This window comes from Papaver somniferum, chromosome 4 (genome assembly GCF_003573695.1).
Source record: "Papaver somniferum cultivar HN1 chromosome 4, ASM357369v1, whole genome shotgun sequence".
NCBI classification, from domain to species: Eukaryota; Viridiplantae; Streptophyta; class Magnoliopsida; order Ranunculales; family Papaveraceae; genus Papaver; species Papaver somniferum.
Window position 1 is genome coordinate 125280483 of NC_039361.1, and position 10888 is coordinate 125291370.

Consider the following 10888-nt stretch of genomic DNA (forward strand, 5'->3'; position numbering starts at 1 on the left):
TTCATATAAGCCGAACTAGTGTCTAGCAAAAGGGTTGGAATTGAAAATTATAGGTTCGGCGCATGTAGTAAACAAATTCAGTGAGTCGAACCGTTCATCAATTGGTAGATTCGGCTCATAGATGTGAGCCGAACCTCAACTTGTTTCGCCGAACCATGATCCAAAAAATCATCTAAACAACCTTTATAATTCTGAAAATTATCTTAATCACTAAAGAAAATATTTAGTCACTAATCAATATTACTAACACTAATACGTAAAGGGAAGATTTTCCATTAAAAAATTTTGGATTAAGGAGTAATCTGATTTTGCTATTTCACAATCTTTTTTGTCTTTATATAATATGCCTAGTAAGATTTCAGTAGGCCCAAAATCAGGGTTCTTCTTTTAAGTATTTAAATAAAGGAATTCTTCCAAATGAAATTAGGTGGTGAATGTGAACGAAATACAGAACAAGAAAAGAAAATGAGAATCGTGAGTGAAAGTGAGACATTAAACATTAAAGAGTAATAAATAGTGATGAAATTGATGTAGATGATGATTAGATGTCGTGGTCTTGATTGTAAGAATCATTTTGTGCTAGAGAAGCGAATAAATCCCTACATGTTTATCTGTATAGCTTCTAGAGGTAGAGAAGTGAAGGAATCTCTACATGTTTATCTGTATAGGTTCTAGAGTTAGTAACCTCTCAACCTTGCCTCTATTTTAATCGTATTAATTGAGAGTGTTTTCATCTAGTTTCTATTTTGATTCTTCTTATATAGTATTTTTTTTAAATGATCAATGTATATGTGGATATGATTTTTGAACCAAGTGCAATTTTAGTTACTCTCTCCGTCTCTAATTAGTTAAGCTATTTGGTTTTAAATTTTGTCCCACAAATAGATGAGTCATTTCACTAATCAAGAGGGTGTTTTTAAAACTATCCTTTTAATTGATTAGTACTATAAGAAATATGTATAATTGGATAGTCATATTTATATTCGTTACGTAGGTGTTTTAAAATGTTTTTCAACGGTATAAAGTTTACAAAAAAACGTGGTATAGTCTAAGAGATAAATCATTTCGAAATTTTACATGTTATTATCTATAAGGGCATACTTGTAAAAAATACTTAAACATATTCCCCTTCTTTCCTTGTCTTAATAATTGTGCAAACTACAAATGACTCGATTAATTAGGGACGGGTATTAGATAAGTAAGGCCATGGATCCATTTGTAGTTTGCGTTTTTATGCTCGTATATAAATTTGCATGGTGTATTTAATTAATTCAAAGTTAACTATAGATGGTTCGATATTGAAATTCGTTGATCTCTTAATAATTAGTTAACTAGTGTCTTCCCTGTGCGTTGCACGGGGCTAAGTTAATTGAGTTGCTATTTGTGCTGAAAATGTAAAGATGTGTGTGTCCTATTGTAAGAAAATATAATTCACAACTGTTACTAAGATAGTTCTCAAACATTTACTTGAAATGAACTAAGAAAGAATCACTAAGAATGAAACTAAAAATGAAATTACTAAGAAAGAATAACTAAAAATGAAACTAATAGTAAAGTTATCCTACCCAAATCACTAACAGAGAATCATATGCACTCTACTCATCCTCATCACCTTCATCTCCGTTTTCATCACCTGTACCTTCTTTTTCATCCTCGTCATCTTGTTTTTCATTTATATTCTCATCATCTTCTAAAAGCATCCGTCTTAGGCTCTTTATTTTTTGCTCAGTGGTGGTCTTACTTTTTTTCACCATAGAATTTTCATCATTTTCATCTTCATCATTTTCTTCTTCATCTAAATCCCCTTCCATTTCATCATCTTTTTGAGCATCCTCATCATCTTCCTTTTCAACTACGATACGCCTTAGCCTCTTTGTTTTTTGCTCAGTGGTGGTCTTACTTTTTTCCACCATAGCATTTTCATCTTCATCATCTTCTTCTTCATCCAAATCCTCTTCCATTTCATCATCTTTTTGAGCATCCTCATCATTTTCCTTTTCAATTACCATACGCCTTAGCCTCTTTCTTTTTTGCTGCTTTTCTATTTGGCGTGTTTTATCCTCCAAAAGCCTGACCTTCTGTTGCTTGTCTTTTTGTGGTGTTTTCCGACACAATTGCTCATTGGAGATGTTCTTTTTTTCACCATAGTATGAATTTTCAAAATTGTGTAACTGTCCGACTATTTTTTGATGTTGTCTTCAGTCATCTTTAGCTTAAATCCAAACTTTTCTCCAATTAGTCTATCAAACACTTGTGTAGCTTTTTCTGGTTCACCCATCTACAAATCATGTAACATTTCAGTTTTGTATTTTTCTTTTTTTTTTGGAAATAAAACGTATTAATCAGAAGAGTAGATAAGTGTCTTACCTTCTCGCAACGCTCAGCGTATGCAACATGTTCAGCCGCAGTATATTTCAGCATCTTCTCCACATTAAATCCAAAAATTGTTAAATCTGCATATTCTGCGTTATCCTTGATCCTTACGGTGATCCGATACCTGTTTCAATGAATAGTAATTAGATTAGGTTTCATTCTTTATCACATCACATAATTGGCATGTTTTATATTATTCCCTTACCATGGCAGTACTTCTCCATCAAATTTCTGTTTGCATCTTGGGCAAGTAGTCTGTCCATCCTTGTTTTGGACTTGTTTTTTGCATTTTTTGCAAGCTATGTAATACCAACCCTTTCCCTCCTTTCCCTGGTTGACTCGAACAATAGATGCTTCACAGAAAAACTCCTTGTCCTATGTCAAATCGGAATCACATTTACGTATATTCTTAAATATTTCAAATTAATATAGGTTAATGTATAACTGCAACATAAATTTGTATTTACCGTATTTTCATAGTCCATCAGCATCTGACTGGCTTCATAGAGGGAAATTTTGTCTTCAAAAGGATCTTTCTCCTGTTCAAGGTGTATCTCTTCTATTTCTCCAATTTCTTCTCCAAGCCTGTGTAAACAGTAGTATGGTTTAATTTTATTGTGATTATCTATAAACTGCATTTATATTATATGTTTTGCTTACCTCATTCTAAATTGCTGAACTTGTTCACAATCCAAATTCACAAATACTCATGATGCTTGTGTAGTGGAAAGCTTGACTATCCTTATAATAATAACCAATTAAATTAGGTAAGTGGGTTTAAGTTTTTGTTTATGTATACATTATATGCATTTTTTACCCATGCGCTCTTTGACAAATGTTCCAGTGACTATGATGATCACTGCGGCATTTTCATTACTATCAAGTATTCCATCATCTATTGTAGTCGCTAAGTCACCCCATAGAGTTATCTTCATCGTCTCTCCCCTAATACAGGTAATAGTAAGTGTTAGTTCCTTGATCTTATAATCTGTATTAAATTAGTTTGAAATGAAAAAAGTAGTACCCATCATCGTTAGTGATGTAAATCTCTCGCATGTTGACATCTTTTGTTCCATCATGTTCCTCAACTTTCTTGATGACGATGTTAGATATGGAGTGCAATCTTCCAATTACATCTGAAAGATAAGCAACAACAAATCAACAGTTGAAGATGTTAGTTAAAGAGGATAAATTTTTGGATTGGTAATAAAACTTGGTTTATGCTTTTACTTGTATAGAACTGGTTATCGTTTTTCCTTCCAGGTACCAACTCCAGAGGCAAGAAAGTGAATATTTTTGTTGGAAAAGTGGATGCATCCACTTCTAGCCGTTGAATTTTGGTGTATTTATTCAGCCACATAAAATAATGGTAAGCTACAGTTCTATATCCTCCAGTGGGAACCTGTAGGGTTACACGCTGAATGGCGTATACACATCCATCCTCAATTTTCCCTAGGAACATATCAATGTTATCTTTGTTCACCTTAAGTTGCATCTGTGTACCCTGTAATTTCAAGTGAAAACATACAATGTGTTTATTTTATTGTTTCAAAGTTTTTTTTTTTAAAGTATGAGATGTCTAATACTTACTTCCTCATCTATTACATGCGCTTCCAGGCTCCACATTTCACCAGTTTTCTTGGATTCAGATATCCAGACTTTGAGTACTTTCACCTTGATCGTCTTGTTTTGAGTTTGTTTGAATCTCAGGTCTTTTAATGGTGTGTACACTACCTTCGCAGTATATTTTTCTACATTGTCACAGAAAACATGTAAATTAAATCATAGCAGATTTATTATAGTTTAATTCATGTTTTAAAAATTAAGTAAAAAATATGACTTATAATGGAACACATACCTTGGCTATTCTTGGAAGAAACCTTCTTTGTATAAACCTTATTCTTGTTGTTCATCTTGTTGTTGGTATGGTATAATGGTTTGAAGAACACTTAGTTTTTTGTTGTGATGATCGTTGTATCGATGTGAGTTTATGCGTGCAGCCTTATATGCTTTATATACACGCATATATGGTAGTTTCCTTCGTGATCAAGTATATTTATCATTCATAGATTTGTACGAATAAAATCTAGATAGATATAAATCTAAAATCTAGATAGATATAAATCTGGAAAAGGGATCAAGTATGTTTATCATTCATAGATATAAATCTGGAAATGGGAATATCCTTTGGATATGTAAGAATAGAATTTAGATAGATAAAAATCTGAAAATGAGAATATCATTTTGATGCGTCTTCACGTAGATAGATACAATTCTGAAAAGAATTTTGTAGAATATTTCAAAAGGAATTTGGTTGAAGATTATTTTTAATTATGGCAGTCAATACCCTTTAAATCTTTTTTTATTTTGATCAGACCTTTTAAATCTTCTTCCAGATTCGGAATGTCATTTAGATTGGTGTGATATTGGGTTTAAGAATTTTTTTAATTAAGGCACATCCAACAGAGGAAAATCAACAGGAAAGGCATGTAGTTATGAGCCTCTATTTACATCGGTGACTGGTAGGTTTATTTCAGGGGTTCAATAGTTGCTTCTATTTTTAACTTCCAGCTTAAAGGGATGGAAATTCAGCTAAGGTAGTATCTTGCTTTACATCGGTGACTAGCAGGATTTGTTGTATAGTGATTTGATGTACAGGGTTGCTTAGTAAGGTGACATTTTGGTGGTTGAACCCATTGTTTCCTCAACAACGTTACCTAGTAAGGTGACATTTTAGTGGTTGACATTTTGGCGGTTGAATCAATTTTATGGGGAAGAGTTTGGCCGGTGTTAAAACATAAGTTTCAATGGAAATGTTGTATTAATTCTGGTAACGTTGTTCCAAAAAATAATAAAACAGAAGTTTTGAATCTATTATACTCATGAAACTTAATAAGTTCTGAGAAATAAAAATTAAAAAATAAACCAAACAGGTTATGCGGCTAAGTTGGCTTTTGTCATTTATCTTCTAATCCGTCTCCATGTCAGTGTTTTGTGTTTTTTCTTCTAATGTTTCCATTTCATTGTTCTGGGTTTCTTCCTGTAGATTAGCATGAAATAGGAATTGTTAGTGAATAGTATGCGTGAATTAATTTATGCTGAATAGTGATTGTAAGCATATATTCAATGATTACCTCTCTAATGGATAAAATTTTCACAGATTGCAAAGGAGTCGGTGGATTCTGAAAATGCATAGCCTTCTTATCAAATTTTGATGGTGGCCGTGGTCGGTAGTTCTGTTGCATTTTTCGATTCCGTACCTGTTTTTCAACTTCTTGCAGTATTTCATATTTATATTCTAATTCATGATTGACATGGTATATCTTCTGCACATAAACAGTCCTGTCGACAGAATGTTTTCCCCCAACAATCCGGATTTCGAATATATATGTGCGCCCGGATAATAATATTATGTCAATTACTTCTTCTGCCAATATTTTCTACACAAAAAAACAAAAAAAAAATTAGTTTGGTGTTGTTATATATATGTTGGCAAAATATGTTATGTATTGTCATTGATTGGTAAATACTTTTCCCATTAGTGCATTAATTCGCATAAACGCTGAGACCCTTTCATTGTCGTCGAATAGAGCGTTAGCAACAGATCCTATAATAGCAAATGTTCCAGTTCCAGACTCATCCTGTATACGCAATTCCATCTTATACCTGCGCAAGTATTAAGACGGTTAATTTTTTGTTAGTTTAATGTTATTTAGGTTTAAGACATGATGAGTGCAGCAATATTGTTACCTTGGTACATGTCTTTTAATTTTGCAATTGCATGGGGCGCCCCATTATCTTCCACTTAAGTTTGTTTTTTCCATTGAAATGCAATCTGGGCATTCTAAGTAATACCAAGTTGAGTTTGGTACAACTCCAACTATTTTTCCCTTGCTAGTAAAGGTCATTTCCTATTTTATATAAAATATTAACAAATGCTGAGATGATCAGTACCAACCTGTAAGTATTTATGGATCTTACCAAATTTTCCTCATTGTGAATTAGCCGCATCCTTCTCCCAAAGGCATTCTGTTATGAAAAAGCATTTCTTCGATTGGTTTTGGTTGTTTCCTCTGGAAATCAATAAGCATTACCCCCAAGTAGGGTCCATATCTATTTATTGAACAACAATGTTATTAGTGTATTTGTATTTGAAAATAATCAGATGTTACAGGGTTCATAGGCATAATCAAATAGTTACCTATCTCGTATGTTTTTAACTTCGGGTATTGGTAAATCCACATAAAGTTTTGTTGCCATTGTGCTTGAAAGACAATAATCATCTGAAAAGTTGGATTAATTGGTGACCGATTGATCCAATGAAAAGTATACGTGCTGTTATGTGGAATAAATTATCATGACTTACTATTAAATTTCTCCACCAATGTTGAGGTGATTGTAAGAACAACATATTTGTCGGTATCTTCTAAGTACTCTTCTCCGATCTTCCTAGCAACATCTCCCCAGAGCGTAACTCTAAATGAGGAGATTTTAGTATGTAGTAAAATCTCCATTTTAATCTGAGAGTGCTTGGATGGTTGGCCTGTATATTCTAGTTTTGATATACCCACCAGTATTCCCATCACGTCTATATAAAGGAATAGTATCATAGTTAGATTAATAAATTATAGCTGACATAAGAGATTACATTGATAAATCACCTGTAAAATGAGTTACGTTGCCCTTTCTTTGATTAAGTTCATTCAGATCAGTTAAAGCGAATTTTTGTAGCGGTATTTCTCTATTGTCCACGGTGTCCACGGTCACATGAGTGTTATCGCTGAAGCATAATATTGAATTTCCAGGAATAGGTCTCCATTTTCCTTTGACCTATGAAACTGCAAAGTGGTTAATAGTTACCACATTCTCCTCCTTTAGTTTTTGGATGTGTTTCTTGTAATGATCTTTGGACAACACAGCATGTATTTGTTCTCCCTGTTTATTGTTTCATTAGTTTCTTCCTAAGAGTAAATCATAAATAACATTCACAGAATATAATAACTTACATATTCATCCAACAAAATCATATGAAAGCTGAAAAATTCATCGGTGTCTGATTGTTTGGTATCCCATGTCCTTAGAATTCTAAATTATCCTTGTCATTTGTCTGAAGTCAGACGTGACAGGAGAAGTAACAAATCAAATATGTTAGTGTAAATTCGGGATTCATTTTAGTTGGAATGTATAAATATGTGCTTATCTAATTAGGAATTTTTTTTTTCTAAATTTGTATTTAACTACTCCAACAAATATAGATTTTGATAGGGAAGAATTATAGATTTCTGAAAGGTCTGCATAGTAACTATACTTAATTGGGTGACAGTTTGGAGTTCTATTTGGACGAAAGGTCTGCATAGTTTTTGCTGGCCAACTGTACCATTCCATGTTGCTTAATTTTCTCTTTTAGTTAAGGAGCTAAATCAATGAAGCACGAAGGAAGTAAAAACAACAGTTTATTTACTATATAGATAAGAAAAATCATTTAAGTAGCAAAATATCATGATTTATTCATGAAGAAAAGTTTCTTCCACATTTGTATTTTAGATTTCTACAATTACTGGAAATTGCTTTCTATGAATAATTCTTATTACACCCATTCCATAGAAGTAAACCTTGAATAAAATTCTAGGTATATAAACAACATTTTCAGCTTCTTCTCCACTAACTATTTCAGCTTTAATTAGCTTATTAGACAATCCTTTTACCAAAACTGGGGTTCTATTTGGAACATTGCAAACCATCCTTCTAGCAACTACAATTGTCATGCCTACTTCGAGCCTAATAACATGTTGTGGTACATTCTCCCACTCCAAACTGTTCAAGAATTCTTCAGTGTAATCGAAGAAACCATCACCCACAGTATCAATGCTAGAGTACTCGTGTGCCGCAATAGGCTCTTCAAAATTATTAGCCATAACTTTTTTTCTTGTTCATGCATCAAGAATTTAGGTGTTATAGATGGATGAAGTCATGTTTAAAAGAAGAATTATAGAGAGAAGCAACTTTTACCTCAGAATGATAGGTTTATGTTACGATTGCATTGAGTATATTTTTTAAGGTAGAGATTACGTTTCAATTAGGGTTTTTTGTTTAAGATAACTTTAAAATCTATGCGTATCTTTTTTTTTAATTTTTTTTTTTAACTTTGATCGTCGGTGTCAGTGGTTCACTGCGTACTTTATGTCCAGAATAAGGATACTTGACCAAATCCAATCGAAGTTGGATAATTACTAATGGGCAGGAGTTAGTGAAGGACAAAAAACATTTGGATGCTTAGTATTGCTTCTAACCTGTATATAGTCTGATTATCTTAATTACACAGTATTCGAGTTTGGTACCAATTTCCAAAGAAACACAATTCCATGAAGACTATGATTGTCTTAAAATAGTGATCATACTTGCAAACAATCAAGTCCCTTCTCCCCTATATTTCATGATCATTATAAACAACCATGAAAAGAGTTGTTTTAGATCAACCCAAAACGTAATTAATATAAGTCCTAAAAATCCATATAATTGTAAAATTCTGTAAGAAATAAGCAGTCTCCAAGTAGTATGGTCTCCAAACAATGTCTTTTGATCTTTATTCATCGTCGTCAGTACTATCCTCAACCAACAACGACATTTCATCGTCACTATCTTCAACCAATAGTGACATTTCAGTATCACTATCTTCAACCAACATTGGCATTTCGTCATCAGTCGTCTGACTCTCGTCATTGCTTTCGTTTATCTCCTCGTCATTTATATGATTTTCTCCAAACTGATTTCCACCAGGTGTGTTTCCTTGCATCATAAATATTTTTTGTTTCTGGAGTGGAAACATTAAGAGCACAACTTGTTATAGAAATGGTATTATCGCTTAAAGTATAAATATAAATGTAGTAGAATGAGCCAGAGAGATCACTTACTTGTTGCAAATTTTTGAATACTTCTATGTACACCACATTCTGAGTATATCCTTCTAGCACGATATCCTTTGTTTTATCAATAAAAATCTTCAACCCACTTCGGCTTGTTGTCCTCAAGACTGCTACGTAGAGCTGTCCATGACAGAAAATTGGGTTTGGAAGATAGATTCCGACGTTGTCGATACTCTGACCTTGTTTTTTGTTTATCGTCATTGCAAAAAATACCTTAATAGGGAACTGCACTGTTCTCAGGATAAAAGGCAGGTGAGTTTCTGTTGGTTGTATCACTATTCTTGGAATGCAAGCACTCCTACCAGCACCACTTCCCGTTATAATCCGAGCTTGAATAGTTCTTGCGCATATTTTGGTAACAATGAGTCTCGTACCGTTGCAAAGCCAGCACTTGGATTTATATTTCTTGTAAGCATTATTGGCACATCAAGCTTCAATCGAAGCACATGATTAGGTACTCCGGATAGTTTTTGAGCATTTAGATATTCTTGATTGTATGACAGCTCTGCATTCTCAAAATCATATGACTGGGGACTTATTGAATCCGAACTCAGAAAAACGTGTTCTTCACCTGGAAGCATAGACACCACGTAATCATTTATATGGTCTACAATTTCATTCTTTTGTGCTAAGATGCATCTCTCCCTTAGGTAATTCTTATCCTTAAATCTAGCAATCAAATCAGGATAAACGGCATCAACAATAGCTTCGATGGGATTTTCGTCAGCCTTAATCAACAGGTCATCGGGTATCTTAATCCAAGTTGGTTCTTCGTCTTTACCCTCTATTGCTTTTTCTGGTAGTTTCCCATCCCCAAGATCCAAAATCCACTTGCCGAATTCGGATATCATTTGTTTCTCCGCAGAACTACAATTTCCGTTCAATAATCTCGTGTTCTCTGAAAACTCAAATACATGGAAGTGCTTCCATAATTTTGACATACTAATAGAAGCATCAGCAATATTTTCCCGGCTTCCACCTCTAATAACTGGTAATATCTGTCTAAAGTCACCTCCAAACAATTTTTCTTTCGTCTTGTCCTTGCTCGGATACATGAGATCTCTGACAGTTCGCTTTAGAGCTTCAAAAGCATGCCTATGAATCATCGGTGCTTCATTCCAAATTATTATTTCAGCTTTACATATCAACCCTGCCAACTGAGTTCCATGACTAACATCGCACGTGGAATTATCTTCCAAAGTTATTGGTATTTTGAACCGAGAATGTGCAGTCCTTCCTCCGGGAAGCAACAATGATGCTATACCAGAGGATGCAACTGTCAAAACAACCTTGGATTTTGCACGTAGACTGGTTATTATAGTGTTCCAAAGATAAGTTTTCCCAGTGCCACCGCTCCGATAAACAAAGAATAAACCACCGTTACCTTGTTCAATAGACTGGCTAACAACATCAAATATTTCCCTTTGTATCGAGTTAAGACCATTCTTCAGGATAATATGATGATTCCTTAGTTTCTCCTTATCGTAATCGAGCTCTTCGTCTATTAATTTATTTTTATAAGCATACTCTTTTTCTTTTTCTGGGATAGGCATGGACGGGAACTCAGCAAGAGTTCTACCATTTCTCTTCAT

At 33.7% G+C, this 10888-nt stretch overlaps 1 protein-coding gene across 1 annotated transcript; it reads right to left on the minus strand.

Moving 5' to 3' along the window:
• Positions 1-9613: 9613 nt before the first annotated feature.
• Positions 9614-10888, minus strand: LOC113273096. Its single transcript, XM_026522865.1, has one exon. The coding sequence runs from the start codon at positions 10886-10888 to the stop codon at positions 9614-9616; it is 1275 nt and encodes a 424-aa protein (XP_026378650.1).

Excerpts from the sequence above, each read along its gene's own strand:
- LOC113273096 (XM_026522865.1), bottom strand. The coding sequence starts at position 10,888 with ATGAAGAGAAATGGTAGAACTCTTGCTGAGTTCCCGTCCATGCCTATC.